General features: G+C 37.3%; 1 protein-coding gene and 1 long non-coding RNA gene across 4 annotated transcripts in view; one reads left to right on the top strand and one right to left on the bottom strand.

The window, feature by feature from the left end:
* The window catches only part of KIAA0825 (KIAA0825 ortholog), a 365,682-nt gene extending 357,222 nt beyond the window's left edge, over positions 1-8,460 (top strand). The window contains exon 21 of the mRNA XM_040622093.1: positions 6,869-8,460. Coding sequence (XP_040478027.1) covers positions 6,869-6,986 — 118 coding nt within the window. The 3' untranslated portion in view covers positions 6,987-8,460. The remainder of the gene's footprint in view (positions 1-6,868) is intronic.
* LOC103672174 overlaps positions 1-22,471 on the bottom strand; it is a 108,032-nt gene that overhangs the window by 77,576 nt on the left and 7,985 nt on the right. The gene's annotated exons all lie outside the window — the stretch shown is intronic.

Here is a 22,471-nt window from a genome sequence, read left to right on the forward strand (position 1 = left end):
CACATTATGGGGTCCCAAAAGAACAAGAGAGAGGTAAGGGGCAAAAAACTTACTTGAAGAAAAAAAAAAAGTCTGAAAATTTCTCTAAATTATGGAAGAAAACAGACATCTAGGTCCAGGAAACACAGAATTCCAAACAGGATTAACTCAGTAACTTCAAGGCATATAATTAAAATGTCAAAAATCAGTAAGAGAAAAACAACTAGTTATATACAAGGGAATCCAGATAAATCTACCTGCTGATTTTTCAGCAAAAGCTCTGCAGGCCAGAAGGGAGTGGCATGATATCTTCAAAGTGCTGAAAGGAAAAAACTTACAACCAAGAATATTATACCTGGTAAAGGTCAAAATTGAAGGAAAAAGAAAGTATTCCAGACAAGCAAAAGCTAAAGGATTTCATTACCACAGAAACAGCCTTACAAGAAATGCTAAAGAAACTTATTAAAGCAGAAAAGAAAAGGTCACAACTAAAAATAAGATAATATATGAAAGAAAAAATCTCTCTGGTAAAGGCAATTATGTAATAAATGTACTGAACCAATCACTTATAAAGCCAGTATGAAGTTTAAAAACAAAAGTACTAAAATCAACTGCAACTACAATAATTAGGTAAGGGATATACAAAATAAAAAGATGTAAAATACGTCAAAAACATAAAAGTTGGGGGTAGTAAAAATGTGCTTTTAGAATGTAAATGAACTTGAGTGACCATCAACTGTGTGTGGGTGCGTGTATGTGTGTGTGGGGGGGGCATGGTAACCACAAACCAGAAACCTGCCAGAGATACACAAAAAAATATAGCAAAAGGAATCCAAACATTACACTAAAAAAAAGAGGCATCAAACAGCAAGAGAAGAAAGGAACAAAAAGGCACTACAAAAACAGCCAGAAAAAATTAACAAATTGAATAAATACCTACTTATCTCCAATCACTCTAAATGTAAATGGACTAAATTCTCCAATCAGAAATCAAAGGTTGGCAGAAGGGATTTAAAAAAACAAAACAAGACCCTATCTAAATGATGCCTACAAAAGGCTCACTTTGATCTAAAGATATACACAGACTGAAAGTGAAAGGATGGAAAAAGATATTTCATGTAAATCCTAACAAAAAGAAAGCTGGGGTAGCAATACTTATATCACAGAAAATAGACTTTAAAACACTGCTACAAAATAGAAGTGCATTATATGATGATAAATGGATCAATCCAACAAGGAGATATAACAATTGTAAATATCTTTGCACCCAACATAGAAGCACCTAAATATATAAAGCAAATATTAACAGACATAAAAGGAGAAACTGACAGTAATACAACAGTAGTGGGGACTTTAATACTGCATTTACATCATTGGATAGATCATCCAGACAGAAAATCAACAAGGAAACATTGGCTTTAAATGACACATTAGACCAGATGGAATAGAACATTCTATCCAAAAACAACAGAATACACATTCTTTTCAAGTACACATGGAACACTCTCCAGAAAGGACCACATGTTAGGCCATAAAACAAGCCTCAATAAATATAAGATTGAAACCATAACAAGCTTCTTCTCAGACCACAATGGGATAAAATTAGACATCAATTACAAGAAGAAAACTAGGGAAAAAAACCACATAAAGTCTAAACAACATGATATTAAATAACCAATGCATTAATGAAAATACCAAAGAGGAGATTTAAAAATACCTTAAGACAAATGGAAACATGCTGTTCCAAAATCTAAGGGATGAAGCAAAAGCAGGTCTGAGAAGGAAGTTCACAGAGAAACTTACCTCAAGAAAAAGAATATCAAACAATCTAACTTTATACCTAACTAAGAGCAGAGCCCAAAATTAGTAAAAGGAAGGAAATAATAAAGTTCAGAGAGGAAATCAACACAGAAAAAAATAGAAAACATCAATGAATTTAAGAGCTGGTTCTTTGAAAAGATAAAACTGATAAACCATTCACCAGACTCATCAAGGAAAAAAGAGGTCCCCAGGGGTACCTCGGTGGCTCAGTCAGCTAAGCGTCTGCTTTAGGCTTGGGTCATGATGTCAGGGTCCTGGAATCAAGTCCCACATTGGGCTCCCTGCTCAGTGGGGAGCCTGCTTCTCCCTCGCCCTTTGCCTCTTCCCACCTTTCCTTTAAGTACAGGAAAAAGACAAGGGTGCCACTTTAATTCAACGTAGTATTGGAAGTCCTAGCCATAGAATTTTGGCAAACAAAAAGCATTAAAACTGGAAAGGAAGAAGTAAAACTGCCACTATTGGCAGATGATTTAATGCTATATATAAAAAAATGGAAAGACTCCACTAAAAAAAACTATTGTAATTAACAAGTGGAGTCAGTAAAGTTGCAGGATAAAAAATTAATATACAGAAATCTGTTGTGTTTCTCTACACTAATAACAAACCATAAGAAAAAAATCAATCCCATTTACAACTGCATCAAAAAGAGTAAAATACCTAGGAATACATTTAAACAAAGAGGTGAAAGACCTGTACTCTGAAGATTGTAAGACAGTGATGAGAGAAACTGAAAAGAACATAAATGGAAAAATACACCATGCTCATGGATTGGAAGGACTGATACTGTTAAAATGTCCATACTACCCAAAGAAATGTACAGATTCAGCATAATCCCTATTAAAATACCAATGGCATTTTTCACATAACAAGAAGAAATCATCCTAAAATTTGTATGTAACTATAGAGACCCCAAGTAGCCAAAGCAATCTTGAGAAAGAAGAATAAATAGGGAGGTACCATGCTCCTTAATTCAAACTAGAGTACAGAGCTTTAGTAATGAAAACAGTATGGTACTGCCAAAAAAAAAAAAAAAGAGAGAGAAAGACACACACACACACACACACACACACATCAGTGGAAAACAACAGACATCCCAGAAATTAACCCATGCTTATATGGTCAATTAATCTATGACAACGGAGATAAGAATACACCGTGGGAAAAAGAGGATCTCTTCAACACTCTTCAGTAAATGGTGTTGGGAAAACAAACAGGAACAGCTACATGCAAAACAATGAAATTGGACCATTTTCTAATACCATATACAAAAATAAATGCAAAATGGATAAAAGACTTAAGTGTAACACATAAAACCATAAAACTCCTAGAAGACATAGGCAGTAAGCTCTCTGACGTCTGTCTTAGCAGTATTTTTTTGGATCACTCTCCTCAGACAAGGACAATAAAAGCAAAATTTTTAAAATGGCACCACATGGGGCGCCTAGCTGGCTCAGTTGGAAGGCAACTTGACTTCCAACTCTTGATCTTGGGGTCTTGAGATGGAGCCCCATGTGGGGTATGAAGATTACCTTAAAAAAACTTAAAAAAAATTTTTTTTAAATTAAAATGGCACTACATCAAACTAAAACAGAACAAGAAGGAAACCTACTGACTGGAAAAGATATTTGAAAATAATGTCTCCAATATATTTAAAAAAAAAAACCCTCAAAACTCACTATCAGAAAAGCAAACTCTGATTAAGAAATGAGGAGAGAACCTGAATATTATTTTTCTGAACATATACAGATGGCCAACAGTCATATGAAAATATATTCAAGAAATGAGGAGAGAACCTGAATAGGTATTTTTCTGAACATATACAGATGGCCAACAGTCATATGAAAATATATTCAACATCACTAATCAGCAGGGAAATGCAAATCAAAACCACAATGAGATGTCACCTCACACCTGTCAAAATGGTTACTATCAAAAAGACCCGAAATAACAAATGTTGACAAGAATGTAGAGAAAAGAGAATCTTCTTGCACTGTTGGTGGGAAGGTACACTGGTGAAGTCACTATGAAGAGCAGTATGAAGGTTTCTTAAAAATGTTAAAATAGACCTGTATGATCAATCAGTTCCACTTCTGGGGATTATCTGGGCAAAAACAAAAACAGTAACTTGAAAAGATATGTGCACCCCTATGTTTACTGCAGCATTATTTACAATAGCCAAGATATGGAAGCAACCTAAGTGTCCAGAGATAGCCTGAATAGATAAAATAGTAGTGTACATATATACAGTGGAATATTACTCAGCCATTAAAAAAAGAATTCTTGCCATTTACGACAACATGGACAGACCTAGAGGATGTCATGCTAAGTGAAGTAAGTCACAGAAAGACAAATATCATATGGCTTCACTTACATGTGGAATTTAAAAAGCAAAACAAATGAACAAAACAGAAACAGACTCATAGATACAGAGAACAAACGTGGTTGCCAGGGGGGAGGCGAGTGCAGGCACTGATGCAATAATTGAGAGAGGTTAAGATACAACCTCCCAGTTATAGAATAAGTCATGGGGATATATTTTACAGCACAGGGAATGTAGTCAACAATATTGTAATAATAGTCTTGTATGGTGATAGGTGGTAACTAGACTCATCCTGGTGATCATTTTGTAATGTATATAAATATGAAACCAGTATGTTGTATTCCTGAAACTAATATGTCAGTTGTACTTCAAAAAAAAATTATAGATTTGAAATAAAACAAGGCTTGAGGTAAACAGACATACATGTCAAATCCCTAATGTTTTATTCGATAAAGTAAAATTATTAGAGAAAACGTAGTTGTAATATTTTTTCCTATCTTTGTCAAAATTTCTTATTCTCATATGAAATGATTTCTTCTTCTCATAGGAAATGATTTCTTCTTAATAAGCACAAAGCAAATATAAGAAGGCTGTGGTAGATAAATTATGTTGCTTAATATCATTAATTGCTAACAGCTCAATTACACTTTGAGGTGCCCACAATTCTCATGAAGCTTCAAAAATCCTTATCTTGGATTCTATTATGTATACAATCCATTTAAATTACATTAATTATACAGATATTTAAATGAAGCAGAGATCGTGCTTTCAATTTTCACAAGGAGAGACAATGATCAAAATATTTATGTGCATATTACATATTTTGTTCTGTTGACATTCATAAAATAATTCATTTACTCAGTACAATATTAGCACCTTTCCATGCAATAAGAAAGGTAAAACTAATTTTCCATGTTTGGATTTCATGTATTTACTGAATTTTAGGGCTTTTTTTTTTTTTTTTTTTTAACATACAGCCCAATTTGGGCAACATTTTTTTAGGAAATAAAATAAACTGCTCATACCATTAATTAATGATAAATGTAAATCGTTTTAAAACATGGTGAGTGTTGCATTTCTAAGTAGATTCTAGAGCCTAACTCCCTGATTTCAATCCAAGGATACCTGGGCAAGTGACATTAACATTCTGTATCTCAGTTTACTTCTCTGTAGAATGGGAATAACAAGTGACAGTTTTTGATCTTTAAAATTCCATGAAAACAGTAGAAGGTAACCTTATGGGCTAAATTTTAAATTTCGAAATACTGACCTGGGGAGAATTGCCCCTTGTCACATGACTGAGTAGTGTAGTAGTGAAAAATCTCTTTATCCTTCAAGTTGTTATTAAAACTTATATGACCAATGACCTAACTCTGACCATATGGGAACATATAGAGAAATTAAGACAACCGTGAATTACAGTTTTTCAATCCAGCCAAGATTGGGGCTAGGAGATGAGGAGAATCCCAGGCAGACAATGATGAAGAAATGTAGATTAAACCCAAGTCTCATTTCTCAGATAATTCTTTCTCTCCACTCTTCCTTCCTTCTTTATATAAACTACTTCCCAGGACTGGTCAGGGCATAGTGAGCCCAACACTCCAAAAAAACCTGCGTGTGGGAACAAGGATCCTAGTAGGAGGTTTCTATGGAAAATGCAATGCCCCTGCTTTCTTTTCAGTGAAGAAAACCAGAAAGATCCCACTCCAAACTCAACATACTTTCTTCACATATGATAGACTCTTATTCGGGAGTTCTGAATATAATAAAATAGTGGGCTTCTGGAAGACATTCAGTGCATAGCTCCTTGTTTGTTGTTAGAAATCCTGTCCCCTTATAGCCGAGGGTCTTTTAGGATGTTATCTTTTTAGGATTAAAACATTGGATTTAAAATCCTTTTGTGACAGTATATCATGGTAGATGGCTTGGGGGTTGGTAGAATTAGGAGTGAGGAAAAGAGCAAGAAAATACATGTGGATGATTCACTGTTAGATTGCTGGGTCAAGTGTGCCCTGCCCAGACCTGAGGAAGTGGCATATAAGAGGAAGGAGCAGAAGGAATTAACCATACTTGGGTTATTGTGCTGTTTACTTTTAAGATTATATTCATATACACTTCCATATTCTGACAGTTTGTTAAATATCTCCCAATCAGTCACCCAAAATTAGAGTCTTTAGTCTCTCTTTTTTAGCCAATTCCCTATGGAATTTTGCTAACAATTTGCTACTTTTCTTGGGTCATTTTAACAAGATTATTTCAAATCTGGTATTATTTCTAGAAATAGACTGACCTGCCTTTAAGGTATATTCAATTTAGCTTGATATTCTTCTTGCTGCTGAGGTCTTCCTGGCACATTTCTCTGCAACTTAAAGCCACTGATATGCTGATCAGTGAGGAAAAATACTATGCAAAATATTTGCTTATTGTTAATTCTAGGTTTTATTTATATGCATGTATATCCTAGTAAGGCATATAAATTTTTTAAAATTAACATATTTAAAACAATACTTTAAAACTTTACCCTAGACTGGAACTGGTTTGACTGCACTTTCCTCTCCCATTTTTCTGGCCCATTCTGCAGGAGCAGTGCCAATGAAATTTCGAGCCCGAGAGAAGTCAGTAAAAGAATAAACAAGGAGAAATAGATGCCTCAGTAAACCAGTCACTACACATATTCAAACCTTGAATAACTGAGTGTTGACTACAGTTTGGAAGTTCAAAAATACTAAGATGTGATTTTTCTTTTAGATGGGAAATGAGGAAGGATGAAAGACTAGAAGAGGAAGAAAAAACGATGCTGGAACATTTAAAACAATTTTGCACCATCCAGAACTCTTCTGCCACAGATAACACAGAGGAACCATAATCTGCAGAAAACAGCAACAGCTTTATTTTAGGAAATAATCACATGTAATGGAGTAGGATTTTTACTACAGTCAGAATGAACCTCAGATGTGCTGTGAAGCATGAAACCAATAACTGAGTAATCTCTGAAATGAAAAGGAATACACCACATAAAGAATAAAGTGCTACATATTTTTTACTTTAAAAATAATTTCAAATGTTTTTCGTTCCTCAGTTGTTCTCTTTATATGATATAACTGCTGCCATCTCGTGTTCCCTTTGAATTATTTTTTTTTCTTCTTAGTCTTGAAGTATCTATGACAACAGACAAAATGTTTGGAAATCTTTTCCCGAAGGATTTTTAAATAAAGCACTTAGATGTTAAGTTGAAAAGAGTAACATAGCCCCTTGAGGGTCATCTGAAAATTTCAATTTAATTTTATAGCTATAGCCCACGTTCAGGTCTTAGTCACTTTTAAAATCCAACAATATACCAGCCTCCTTTCCCAAAGCCTCTTCCTCATACAGTTTATCTGAATCATAACCATAAAAACATCCTCCTGAAGTATAACTTTAGTCCCATCTCTGCCTATAATGGTGTTTCAAACACCACGTTCAAACTTTCAACCCTATGCTTTCCGATCCTATACCCATTATCTCCATATTCAAGCAACTGTTTGTCATCCTCTTGGTTCACAAGCTTACCATTTTCCCAACTAAAAAGCATCTTTCTTCCAAAATAACATTCAAAATTCATTCCAGCAATACCATAGTTTCTGTTATTTCTTTTATTTCTATTACATTCACACACACACACACACACACACACACACACACAAAGGAAATGGAATGTGTTCTAGTGCCCTCTATGTCAAGTTATATTTACTATATCCTTCCTATTAGTACATGGTATTAGATTATGAAAATCTCAAAGGGCTTATAATACGAAGTCTCCTTTTTAAGGGATTTCATAGTCTCCCCAAATACCTGCCACAGAGTTGTTCATGTAGTGGGCAATTAATAAACACAGTTGTTTGAATGACTGTCATAAAAAGAAGACAAAAAGGCAATTCGACTGTTGAGCAATCTACAGGATATCTGAGAGAAGCCTTATCTATTTTAGACCATATGATATCGAACATCATGTTTCTGATGTTCTCAGATTGTCCATATTCCCACATTCTGTGATTTTTATAAAATATGTGTAGGCTACATAATTTCCAAAGGAAAGTACTTATGCATTTTTCAAAAAGTAAAAGCTTAGAGTGCAGAGGAGGCCACCTTAGAAAAATCTCTTGCATTAATTCCTACATAAAAAACATATAAATGGCCATGTAGCTAGCTGCCTACCAGTAACACATTTTATTTCTAAAAAATGTATTTTTGTTGATCGGTATAATCATGAGCCAAGTGTTTTAAGACATGGTTGAAATAATTTCTAAAAATTCTATACAGAACTGGGGTGCCTGGGTGGCACAGTGAGCTAAAGTGTCAGACTCTTGGTTTCGGCTCAGGTCCTCATCTCAGGGTTGAGGGATCGAGCCCCACCTTGGGATTCACACTCAGTGTGGAGTCTGGTTGAGATTCTCTCCCTCTCCCTGCCCCTCTGCTCACTTGCTCTGTCTCTCTCTAAAATAAATAAATAATTTAAAAATTCTATACAGACCATTTAAAAAATGGTAAGAAATTTTCATGAGAAATTAACTTACCTACAAACAGTTACTATAATAATTTAAGATAACAGTGACTTTCTTCAGCTTTGTGGTCTGTGTAAAACTGCATACTGTATTTTATTAGAAAAGACACTAAAATAGAAAGTCAAAAATAAACTGATCCAATAAACTAAATAATCTTATAAAGTAAAGGAGTTCATATTTGAGTTCTTTGTCTTCTAATGTATCTAAAAAAATCATCTTTTAACACTATTTTTTTTAACTGAATCTGTACATTACTATAGTAATCCTGAGAAGTAACTTATTTCCTCTAGAAAAAAAAATCTCTATGGCTCCATTTGAAATGAATTTAGAATAGTAAGGGGAGAAGTAGATCAGTTGGAAGGAGAGAAAAGTGGAAAACAGAAGAGCTTATAGATGAATTTTTTTTTCCTTTTCTTTCTTTCTTTCTTTTTTTTTTTTTTGAGAGAGAGAGAAACTGAGAGCAAGTAAGCAGTGGGGAGGAGCAGAGGGATAGAGATGCCCAACACAGAGCTCCATGCCCAAGACACAACCTGATGTGGGGCTCGATTTCATGACCCTGAGATCATGACCTGAGCTAAAATCAAGAGTCAGTTGCTTAACCAACTGAGTCACCCAGGCGCCCCCAGATGAATTCTCTTCTATATTTGCTCAATGAAATTATTGCAGCCGTAAGTGTAATAAAACTTTTAACTGGGTATGTTAAATGATAACACATTGATTTATCAGATCATTTTGACTTTATGCTCGACATGTTTCTTAAGTATAAGAATGGCATTTCAAAATGTTTACTCTCTCATGTTTATTTTGCATTTGTGTAAGTTAACAAAAGAAATGAACCCTAATACTTTATAAGTCTCAATATGCTTATTACAAAAATGTTATCTTCCTTCTGTGTTCTGTTTAACCGTATTTTGTGTAATTATAAAGATGTATCTATTTTATTATTGGTTTATCAATTACTAGGTGAAACAGTGTGAATTAATTCTTAATAAAATACAGATGATAATGTGTATTTCAGATATTTTACATTTTTGTTGTCTCTACCACTCTTTATAGAATTATCTAGCAAGAAATGTGAAAATTAATCACTTGTCTACCAATATGTGCTTACTCAAAGTATTCTATTATTCCATTTCATATATTCCTGAGTCACAGAGAGCTTCAGTTTATTTGTAGTTAGCATTTTTATAAAAAAAAATTAAAGTTTTTTAATACTCTTCATTATGCTTTTAATATTTCATAATTAAAAACATAAAAAGGCTGTAGTCAGACTTTCACAGGACAGAAATATTATCACATGCTACAACATGGATGAACTTTGAGGACATTGTGTTAAATGAAATAAGACAGCCAGAAAAAGACAAAAACTGTATGGTTCCCCTTATACGGGGTAGCTAAACTAGTCAAATTCATAGAGAAAGAAAGTAGAATGGTGGTTACTTGGGGCTAGGGAAAAGAAGAGTTGTGTAATGAGTACAGAGTTTCAGTTTTACAAGATGGAAAAATTCTGGAGCTCTGTTTCACAACATGGTGAATATACTTAACACTACTGTACTATACACTTAAAAAAAGGCTAAGGAGGTAGATTTTATGTTACAAGTTTTTTTTTTTTTTTAATACACATGCACACACACACACACACACACACACACGCGCGCGCACCACAGAACTGCAGTATGTGAAAATTCCACTGCAAAATATTTGTAACAAGATGCCTGAAAGCTCTTAAATTTTAATAGGGAATTATAAGACCAGTATATTCAGCATCAGCTATTTTTTCACACAATGACAAAACTATCTGCTTTGCCTTTGGGAAATTTTTCAACAGTACCATCAATAAAGCAGTAAACTCTGATTTCTCCAGAATTTAAAGAATTCAAAACCTTATAAAACACTTTTCTTTTCAAAATATAATTATTTGAACCAAAAAAGATCTGGATTAGGTAACTACTACTACTTAAAATTACTGACAGAATTTAACAGCTTAAAACAATACACATTATCTCACAGTCTCTGTGTGTCAAGTGTCTGGGCATGGTTTTTAGGACATTAGCTAAAATGAAAGCATCAGCCAGGACTGCAGTCTCATCTGAGGCCCAAGTGGGGAAGGATCCACTTCAAAGTTCACACAACAAAGTTCAAGACAACATTCATTACCCTGCAGACTATCAGACTCGGGACCTCAGTTACTTGCCATGCGTGTCTTCCCAAAATGGCCTCTTCCTCAAAGTCAGCAAGGGACAAAGAATCTCCTTGCAAGGTCAATGTTACAACTGCATGTAATGTAATCACACACACCATGCTCATTCCATCACTTTTAAGAAATTCTAATGGTCAAAAGCAAATCACTCATCCTGCCCACGCTCAGGGAGAAGGGATCACCGAAGAGCATGAATGCCAGGAGGTGGGGATGATGGGAGCCACTTTGGAGTCTATCCATTACAAATTGGGAATTAGGCACTGATATATCCTTCATGAGGGTAACCATGTTGAGAAGAGGAAGTAGATCGAGACTAGGAATAAAGAACCAGGGCTTAATTTTTTATTGCTACAGTAAACCAGGCTATGTGCCAGACACTCTATATAAAATAGCCAATTAAATACCTTCTAAGCCCATATTGAGATTTGTATTGAGAGCCCCATTTTAGATAATAAGAACATGAGTTATAGAAATGTGAAGAATCTGACCCAGATTTTAAATAAAGATACACAGTGAGGTTCTACTTCAAGATGGCAATGTAGAAAGATCCTGACCTCCTTTCATGGACCCACTGAATCTACAGCTAAGCATGGAACAATCCACTCTGGGAAAAAACCTAAAAACTAGCTAAGCAATAGCTACACATCAGGCAAATGAGAAAAACACCACATCAAAGCAGGTAGGAAAGACTGAAACACATGCTCACCATAAAACCAACCCCTTGGTTTTTCAAAAGCCTAGGCCTTTCCCCACCCCCAAAATGGGCAGCACCATACACCCCCCTTTGCTGCTCTGTAACCTGTGGGCATCATCCTTTTGTTTCATTCCAGTGGGCACCACCTTTACAAACCCTCAGCCTCACTCTATCTGGTGGCCACCATCTACACATTCTCCCTTTGCTGCACTGAAGTGTGCCATTATCTTCCAGACGGGAACTGTTACACCTTTTGGTACCCCAGTTTTTATGAATGACACCCAGGGGATGCTCTTTCTTCACCTGACTGTGGAGGCTGGGGGTAAGGTTATGTTCCTGGGTCCTACAGGACTGTAACAATTGAAGAGACCATTCTTGGTAGATTACCACTCCCAGGGCACTACACAGAGTGCAGATGACCCCCCACCCCACCCCACCAACACACAGCAGTCTTTCTGGGAAGGAGGCTTAACTGCTTGTTTAGGAGCTTAGGCCTAAGAGGCAGGCGTTTGCTTTGGCACACATCTAGGGTCCTGTGGAGAAGCGCTCAGGGAACGGAGGCCAGTAAATGAAATCTCTGTGCTCTCTGCCTCACCCCAGCTCACTGTTATCTCCCAGAAAGGAGCTTATGTCCTTGTCTAGCACCACAGTTTTTGTGGCTGCCATCAGGGTTCACCTCTACATCACCTGGCTCTGGGAGTCAGTGGCGCTTACGGTCATGGTTCCCACAGGAAACTAAGCAATGAAGAAGGAATTCTTAAATAGCTTCTACTCCCAGGGCACAGAAAAAGGCAAAGAAGCCAGGAGTTCAATCTTCTGTCAAAGAGGCCTATTAGTTTATCATCACAGCTGCAGCCTGAGGGGCAGGCTTCTAATTCAAAACCCATCTGAGGGCTATCTGTAATACTTTCCAGAAACCTTGAAAGATGGGCACTATCTTCTTACTCTCCATCTACCATGCACCAGAGCACCAGTATCTTTTGGAAGGGAACTTTCACACACATCTGATGAAGTTATTTTACTTCTGGTGCTCTGGTCTTTGCTGCTGCCATGCAGGGGATGCCCCTTGACTGCCTGTTCTGGTGGCCAGGGAAAGCTTATGTTCCTGAAGACTAAAACATATTTCCTGAATGTCTGTGAAAGAGGCCTTTTTACTTGTCCTGGATCTTCAGCTTGAGGGGCAGGCTTCAGGTCTGACACACATCTAGATGTCTATGGAGATGCTCACAGGTAGCAGAGGCAAGGAGACCCTCTCCCTCAGTCTTGCTGCAGCTTGCCCATATCTCCCAGAAAGGAGCTTATACAGTCATCTGGAGCTACAATTTTTGCAGCTTCTGCCCAGATCAACTCCTCTGGATACCTTGGCTCTGGTAGCAACTGGAGCTTATGCTTATAGTCCCAAAGAACTACATATGTTTGCTTACTTTAAAACTTGCTGCTTGAGGGACTGGCTTCCCATCAGCCTGAGACAAATCAACAAAGAAACATCAGCCTTAAAAATCACATTATACCAGATGGACTTAATGGACATATACACATTCTATCCAACAGAGTACACAATCTTCTTAAGTGCACATGGAACATTCTCCGGGACAGATCAAAGATTAGGCCACAGAAAAAGTCTTAATAAATTTAATAAGACTGAAGTCATATCAAGCATCTTTTCTGACCACAATGGTATGAAACTAGAAATCAATTACAAGAAGAAATTAGAAAATTCATGACTATGTGGTAAACAACATGCTATTAAACAACCAATGAATCAAATAAATCAAGAGAAATAAAAAACTACATTAAGACAAATGAAAATGGAAATTCAGGATACCAAAACATACAGTACTCAGCAAAAGAAGTTCTAAGAGGGAAGTTTATAGTGATAAATGGTTATTTCAAGGTCAAGAAAAATCTCAAACAACCTAACTTTACATCTCGAGGAACTAGAAAGAGAAGAACAAACAAAACCCAAAGTTAGTAGAAAGAAGGAAATAACAAAAATCAGAAAAATAATAAATGAGACTAAAAAGATAACAGAAAAAATGAATGAAACTAAGATCTGATTCTTTGAAAAGATAATGAAAATTAATAAAACTTTAGCCTACGAAAAAGGGGGTACTCAACAAATATATCAGAAATGAAAGAGACTTTATATATACCAAACTATACCAAAAAACTTTCTGAATTAATCAACAAATTCAGTAAAGTTGCAGGATACAAAATCAATATGCAAAAATCTGTTGCATTTCTATACAATAATGAACTATAGAGAAATAAAATATCACATTTATGATACCATCAAAAAGAATAAAATACTTAGAAATAAATTAAGCCAAAAAAGTACAAGATCTGTGCATTCAGAACTGTAAGCCATTAAAAATATAAATTGAAAAAGACACAAATAAATGGAAAGATATTTTGCGCTAATGGATTAAAAGAATTAACACTATTAAAATGTCCATAATTTCGAAAACAATCTACAGAATTCATGTAATCCCTAACAAAGTACTGATGATATTTATCACAAAAACAGAATGAGCAATTCTAAAATTTGAATGGAACCATAAAAGACCTTGAATATCAAAAGCAATCTTAAGAAAGAACAACAAAGCTGGAGGTATATTTCCTGATCTCAAACTCTATTACAAAACTATAGTTATCAAGACAGGATGGCACTGGCATTAGAAGAGACACAAAGAACAAAGGAACAAATTAGAGAGGCCAGAAATAAACCCACACTTACATGGTTATTAGTTTATAACAAAGAGGCCGGGGTGCCTGGGTGGCTCAGTTGGTTAAGCATCTGCCTTCAGCTTAGGTCATGATCCCAGGGCCTTGGATCAAGCCCTGCATCAGGCTCCCTGCTCAGCAGGGAGCCTACTTCTCCCTTTCCTTCTGCTGCTCCCCTGCTTGTGCTCACTCTATCAAATAAATAAATAAAATCTTTAAAACAAAACAAAACAAAAAGGCCAACAATACACAATGGGAAATGGACATTCTCTTCAATAAATGGTGTTGGGAAAACTGGGCAGTCACATGCAAAAGAGTAAAACTGGACCTCTATCTTATACGATAAACAAAAATCAACTCAAAATGGATTAAAGCTTTATGTAAGACCCAGACCATAAAACTCCATTTACTTGTTTTTTTATGGGGAGACGGGAGGAGGGGCAGAGGGATAGGGAGAGAGAAAATCATAAGCAGGTTCCATGCCCAGTGCAGAGCCCAAGACGGAGCTCAATCTCACAACCCTGAGGTCATGACCTGAGCGGAAATCAAGAGTTGGACACTCAACCAACTGAGCCACGCAGGCACCCCCCCCCACCCAAAAAACTTACAATAGAAAACACAACTGGTCAGTTCTTTGACATGTCTTTGCAATAATTTCTGGAATTTGGCACCAAAAGCAAAGGCAACAAAAGTAAAAATAAACAAAAGAGAATACGTCAAACTAAAAATCTACACAGCAAAAGAAACCGTCAAAATGAAAAGGCAACTTATTGAATGGGAGATAATATTTGCATATTATATATCTAATAAAGGGCTAATTATCCAAAATATTTTAAAACTCATACAACTCAATAGCAAAACAATTCTGACTGAGGTGAACAGAAAATCTGAATAGTTTTCCAAAGACATACAGATTACCAAGAGGTACATGAAAAGATGCTCAACATCACTAATCATCAGGAAAATGCAAATCAAAATCACAGTGAGATATTGCATCACACCTGCTAGAATGCCGACTATCAAGAAAAAAAAAGACAAGGAATACCAAATGTTGGTAAGGATGTGGAGCGTCCTTGTACACTGTTGATGGAGATGTAAATTGATGCAGCTACTATGGAAAACAGTATGGAATTTCTCCAAGTGATTAAAAATAAAAATACCATAGATCTAGCAAGCCACTTCCGGGTATTTATCTGAGGAAAATGAAAGCACTAACAATTAAAAAAAATGCAATCCCATATTCATTCCAGCCTTATTTATAATAGCCAAGATATAGAAATAATCTTGTGTCCACCGACAGATTCATAGATTACTAGATTAATGGGTGAAGAAAATGTCCACACACACACACTGGAATATTATTCGGTCATAAAAAAAAAAGAATGAAATCTTGCCATTTGTGACACCATGGAGGATCCTTTTCTCAGACAGAGAAAAAGAAATACTGTATGATCTCACTTTTTTGTGGAATATAAAACAAAAACAAAAAACAATACACAAGCTCCTAGATAGAGGAAAGAGACTGATGATTGCAGACAAGGGACCAAAGGGAGGTTGGCAAAATGGGTCAAAAGGCATAAACTTCAAGTTATAAAATAAATAAGATATGGGGTTGTAATGTGCAGCATGATGCCTATATTTAAAATTATTATATTTCATATTTGAAAGTTACTGAGAGTAAATCTTAAAAATTCTCATTACAAGAAAAAAAATTTTAACTATTATGGTGAAGAATGTTAACTAGACTTTTTGTGGTAATCATCTCACAGTATATACAAATATCAAGTAATTACGTTGTGCACTTGAAACTAATACGATGCTGTATGTCAATTATATGTCAATTTAAAAAAAGAGATGCACAGCAAAGTTCAGGTTTTAACACACCACCTCTAACCCAACCATATAGTATTAATAAGTAGAATATAATAAAAAACAATACTGGAGCTGGGCTCAAAAGTAAAATTAACACACCAGAAATAAAAAGAGACTCCAGCTGTCCCAAACTGCACACCTGGTCCTGACTTCTAGCATGATAGCATGAGAAACCCCACTGACCCACTCCCCTAAAGAAGAGTTCAAAAACAAAAATAAAAAATACATTTAAGGGCTCTGGAAATGGCCATATGCAAACAGCAAATAAAAAAAAAAATATCTACTCCAGAAAAATCTATGAAAATTTGGTCAGAAAGGCTAAAGTATGTGGTACCTGAACCAAGACCACTCCCTTCATAACTGCTCCTTGTGACGCAAAGACTCCATTTCAGAAGGTTGCACCAAAGAACAGAGTTCCCTCACCCCAAGCCTCCCAATCTGAGGACTTTCTTCCTGAAAAGAACAGGATTTCAACACTTCTCATCCTGACCTCAACTACCTGTGCTGAGGCTAAGTCCCTGGCAAATGCAGTCAAGAGGTGGGGGCTCTCTCTTTCTGCTCAGCTCCCACTCCTGGAATGGAAGGTCTATCTTTTTTTTTTTTTTAAGATTTTATTTATCTATTCGACAGAGATAGAGACAGCCAGCGAGAGAGGGAACACAAGCAGGGGGAGTGGGAGAGGAAGAAGCAGGCTGATAGCAGAAGAGCCTGATGTGGGGCTCGATCCCATAACGCCGGGATCACGCCCTGAGCCGAAGGCAGACGCTTAACCGCTGTGCCACCCAGGCGCCCCTGGAAGGTCTATCTTATCTTAGGTGTGGTGCTTTGAAAACACTGGAGCCCTGCTCATGAGACACTGGTTCCACAATGAAAATTTTTTATGATGTCGTTTACTAATCTTTTCTTTTATGGTTCATACTTTTTGTAACTTAAGAAATATTTGCTCATCCCAAAGACATGAAGTTATTCTATTCTTTAGAAGCTTTACCGGCTTTACCATTTGTATTTAGGTATATGACCCACTTTGAACTTTTTGCATATGAAGTGAGGTAAGAGGTCAAGGTCTTCTTTTTGTGTCTTCAGGAATGTAAGTTCCTTGCTTCAACAAATTTTCTCAAGTTTGGAATTTGCGATCTTTTGTTGATACTGTTTGGTATAAATAGGACTGGGCTGATAATATTTAATATTCTTAGAGAGTTAACCTTTTTCTCTTTAAGAACTGTAATGAACCCGGGTGCTTGGGTGGCTCAGTTAAGCGTCTGCCCTCAGCTTGGGTCATGATCCCAGGGTCCTGGGAGTGAGCCCTGAGTTGGGCTCCCTGCTCAGCGGGGAGCCTGTTTCTCCCTCTCTCTCTGCCTGCTGCTCCCCCTGCTTGTGCTCTCTCTCTGTCAAATAAATAAATAAAATCTTAAAAAAAGAGAACTGTAATGAACCTTGAAATGCACTGCTGAAAACATTCCATCAATAGTTTTTCAGTCCCAGAACTGGTGTCATAAGACAAAGAACACAGAATGAAGTTGCCTCACAACTAGAGGCAAATGACAGTGTTGCTGGATAGTAATGAGGAATATTAGGATAATGTCAAAAAAAAGGGGGGTGGAATACAAACCATACAGACCAACCCACACCTAAATGTACCCTACTGTAGAATTCTCAGGAACCAGACAAATAGAAGGTCACCTTAATGGATTACAACAAGAACCCAAAGGATGGCATGAGGACAGAGGCTCCTGCCCCACCTACCTTATACTTAAATTTCCCCTACATTCAATATTATCTTGAGAAGAGGAAAGGGAGCCAATGTCAGATAATGGACAGTTTAGTCATTAGATTGAGTAAACATTTACAAGAAAACAATTTTAAACTAGAAAAGAAGACTAGCTTTAACTGGTAAAATTAGGGATTCAAAACAAAACAAAACAAAACTACCCTAACAGAAATGAGAGCTATAAAACAAGATGAGATCAGTTACAGAAATTAAACTTACTACACGTTTGAATTGTGTTGTGCTGTATGTTGTTTTTGGCTCTAACACGGTAAGCACTGTTATAGCTAAAAGTTACACAGGCTCAAGACGTTTCACCTTAGGCAACAAAATCTACAAGCTGAATTGGTTATCTTTAAACCAGATAGAAAAGGAAAAATGAAGAGGCGTTTCCTTTGTGTAGGTATTTGTTGTTGTGCCAAGTAAGTCTTAAAAATAACAACAGGAATGGAATTGGTGGGTCAATGCTGTTGAACTGGTCCGTGGATGATACAATGGTGCTAGGACTACAGAAGGGAGAGGCAAAATGTGCTCTGACATTCCCCAACTAGAGAGCCTTTGCTATCTGTAGAGGATACTGACAACAGCTTTCAAACTTCCACAGAGTAATGCTTTCTTCAGATGAATTCTTTCTCTAGGAAATAGAATTTATAAAACAGATATGAAGGTTAAGAAAGTTATTTAGAGAGTACATATCCACTCTCTTAGATAATTCTTGAAGCAATTCCATGGCGCTTTGAAAATCACTGAGGGAAGCTTCTGTTTCAAGATGGTCACTTAAACAGAAACAACTATCTTGGGCTCAGATAAATGTATTTGGATTCTTTTTCCCAGGCTAACATGCTAAGAATGGTTCTTCAGAGAAAGTGAGCAATCTGCTTGGGAAATGTCTTCCTGGAAATAATATGGATGGTAAGGCCTAAGGCAGAGATTGCTGGTTGTACTTGCAACATCCATTCACCCTTTGTTTTGTATAGTACACAGTCACCTCAAATCAAGATATTTCCCAAGGAAGGATTAAAATGGCAGAGTAGTGGGAGAACCCTGGGCTTGCTTGTCCCTTGAACGCTGCTAAATCAGCATCAAAACATTTTGAACAACTAGGATATCCATCTGAGGATTAAGAAAACAATCTACACACTTAGAGGGAAAGAACATGGCAGCTACAAGGTTCAGAGATGTGAACTGGGGGAGAGAAAAGCCGCAGTGCCATGGAGGGGGTGGGAGCCCTTTTTACGGAGAGGATGGGGGGTTGGAGTGAGAGCAGTGCATTGGGATCATACAAGAAAAACACTCCCCCAGGACCACTGACTTGGGAATTGAGAGGAACTGACTAAAGTTTTTTGTATACTGTGGAGCCCAAATTCTGAGGTTTTAGAAGTCCGCACCATTCACAGGAACCAAGCTGGGCGGGCAGTGGTACCCCGGGGAAGGGAGGTCAGAGGTCTCGGAGTGGACGGTGGACAGCCTGGTGTGGGGCTCCCCTGGGTTGCGCTGGGAGAGAACATCCTCCTTCCTGGAGTACCTTTGGAAGACGACAGATTCTTTCTCCAAGGACAAGGGACCCAGTGGATGCCACTGAGCAGCCATTCAACAGCAGGGGACAGAGGCACATGCAGAGAGCAGATAACATGGTTGCAGCTTTTTGCTGTGCTGCACCATAGACTCAAGGCACCTTCATTGCCATGACTGCTTTTTTGGGACAAAGCGACACTGGGGGCAACCCTGTGAGGTTCTCCTCCAGATAAGTCATTAACAGCTTTTCACTGTGCTTCACCATAAATCCTAGACACCATCATGACACTGGGCGAAGCACTGCAAGGCTCTTCTCTGGGGGAGGAGCACTGGTTCATGCCTTGCCAGGTCATTTAAGATCTGGAGTTTTGAATCCCAGCGGCACAACAGAGATAAAGCACAGGAGTACTGTGGTGCCGGACTTGCCAAAGGCCCAGGGATGGACAGGTTGAGGGCAGGGATCTCATAGAGGCTTGGGCCACAGAAGGGGAGATCATTCACTTTTCTGTAAGGGCCTCCTGAACACCAGCGGCCACCAGTTCCCTTCCCCAGGAGCAAGAGGGCAGAGTGATGCCATCTTCTACCACCACACTGCTCCTCACCCACCAGCACTATTGGACTTCAGAGAGAAACACAGCAGCCCCAGTAGAGGCTGGAGCTCCTTATATAAAACTCCACCCCACTATGGCCTGCAGAGGCAGCTTTACTAGGGCAGGTCTGACTGAGAGCAAGCCCAGGGGGCCTCTCTCCCACAGGAACCATACAGGCCCCCTGCATGTACTTTTTTCCTCGAAATCAGGCTTACAGTTTTTTGTTTGTTTGTATGTTCCCTTTTCTCCTTTTTTCTTTCTGTCCTTTTTTTTTTTTTTGGAATCAAGTTTATAGTTGTTTTTTTGCTTTTTTTGTTCCTTTTCTCTTTTGGACCAGGTTTGTTTTTTTTTTCTTTTTTCTTTTCTTTTATCGAAAGATAAAAGATAAAAGATAAAAAATAAAAGATAAAAGATAAAAAAATTTGTTTGTTATCTTAACAAACAAATCAAAGCACACCTAGTTAAAGGCCCAAATACTCCCCACTGCCAGCTAGGAGGAATTCCGTAGATGACTGACCTGTGAGGAAGAGCAGCTAAGATATAACAACAGAGTGCAGGCAGCATACATCAGAAACAGTTCCTGAAGTGCCAGGCCCTGGAAACTGTATGACCCATTCTTAATATAGCATTACTCTCAGGAGCAGGAAACATAACAGGCCTTCATAATACATGAAAGACAGGAACTTAGGAAAATTACAAGATGAAGGTATTCTCCCTAAAAGAAAGTTCAAGAAGAAATAGCCAAGGGCTTGCTCAAAACAGATATAAGCAATGTAACTGAAAAAGATTTTAGAACAAGTTATAAGAATACTAGCTGGGCTTGAAAAAAGCATAGAAGACACCAGAGAAACCTTTGCTGCAGATATAAGACCTAAAAAGTAGTCAGGCCTAAATAAAAAAATGCTATAACTAAGATGCAAAACAGAGTGGATACAATCACAGCAAGGATGGAAGAATCGGAGGAAGGAATAGGTGATATAAAAGATACAATTTCAGAAAATAACAAAGCTGAAAAAAAGAGGAAAAGAAAACTATTAGATCATGAACATAGGCATGAACATAGAAGTGATTCCATCAAGTGCAAAAATATCCTTATCATAGGAGTCCCAGAAGAAGAAGAATGGGGAAAAGGGGTAGAAGGTTTATTTGAACAAATTATAGCTGAGAATTTCCCTAATCTGGGAGAGGAAACAAGCATTCAAGTGCAAGAGGAAAAGAGAACTACCTTCAACATCAACAAAAACAGGTCACTACCAAGACATATCATAATGATACTTGCAAAATACAAAGATAAAGAGAATTCTGAAAGCAGCTAGAGACAAAAGGTCCTTACCCTACAAAGGTAGACAAATATGGTTAGCAGCAAACCCGTCCACAGAAACTTGGCAGGCCAGAAGAGAGCAGCATGATATATTCAATGTGCTAAATGGGAAAAATACGTAGCCAAGAATACTTTATCCAGCAAGGCTGTCGTTCAGAATACAAGGAGAAATAGAGAGTTTCCAAGACAAGCCAAAACTATAGGAGTTCATGAACAGTAAACCAGCTCTGCAAGAAATATTAAAGGGGAGACTTTGGGCAGGAAAGAAAGAAACAAAACCAACAAAGACTAGAAAGCAGTAGAGACAATCTACAGGAACGGCAACCTTACGGGTAATACAATGGCAGTAAATTCATATCCATCAATAATTACTCTGAATGTAAATGGCCTAAATGCTCCAGTCAAAAGGCATATGGTATCAGAATAGATCAAAAAACAAGGTCCACTGATATGCTGCTTACAAGACACACATTTAAGACCCAAAGATACCTCCAAATTGAAAGGGAAGGGGTGAAGAACCATTTATCATGCTAATGGACATCAAAAGAAATATGGAATAGCCTTACTTATATAAGACAAACTAGTTTCTTTTTATTTTTAATTATTTTTTCAATTTATTATGTTCAATTAGCCAACATATAGTACATCATTAGTTTTTGATATAATGTTCAACAAACCAGATTTTAAAACAAAGACTGTAATAAGAGGTGAAGAAGGGCACTATGTCATAATAAAGGGGTCTATCCAACAAGATCTAACAAATGTAAATATTTAGGCCCCCAACTTGGGAACAGCCAAATATATACATCAATCAATAACTTAAAAAAACTCATTGATATAATACAGGATTTTAATACCCCTCTCAGAGCAATAGAAAGATCAACTAAGCAGAAGATGAACAAGGAAACAATGGTTTTGTTTTGTTTGTTTGTTTGTTTTTTAAAGATTTTATTTTATTTATTCGACAGAGATAGAGACAGCCAGCGAGAGAGGGAACACAGTAGGAGGAGTGGGAGAGGAAGAAGCAGGCTCATAGCGGAGGAGCCCGATGTGGGGCTCGATCCCAACGCCGGGATCACGCGCTGAGCCGAAGGCAGACGCCCAACCGCTGTGCCACCCAGGCGCCCCG

This window comes from Ursus maritimus, unplaced genomic scaffold (assembly GCF_017311325.1).
Source record: "Ursus maritimus isolate PB19 unplaced genomic scaffold, ASM1731132v1 scaffold_5, whole genome shotgun sequence".
Taxonomy (NCBI): Eukaryota; Metazoa; Chordata; class Mammalia; order Carnivora; family Ursidae; genus Ursus; species Ursus maritimus.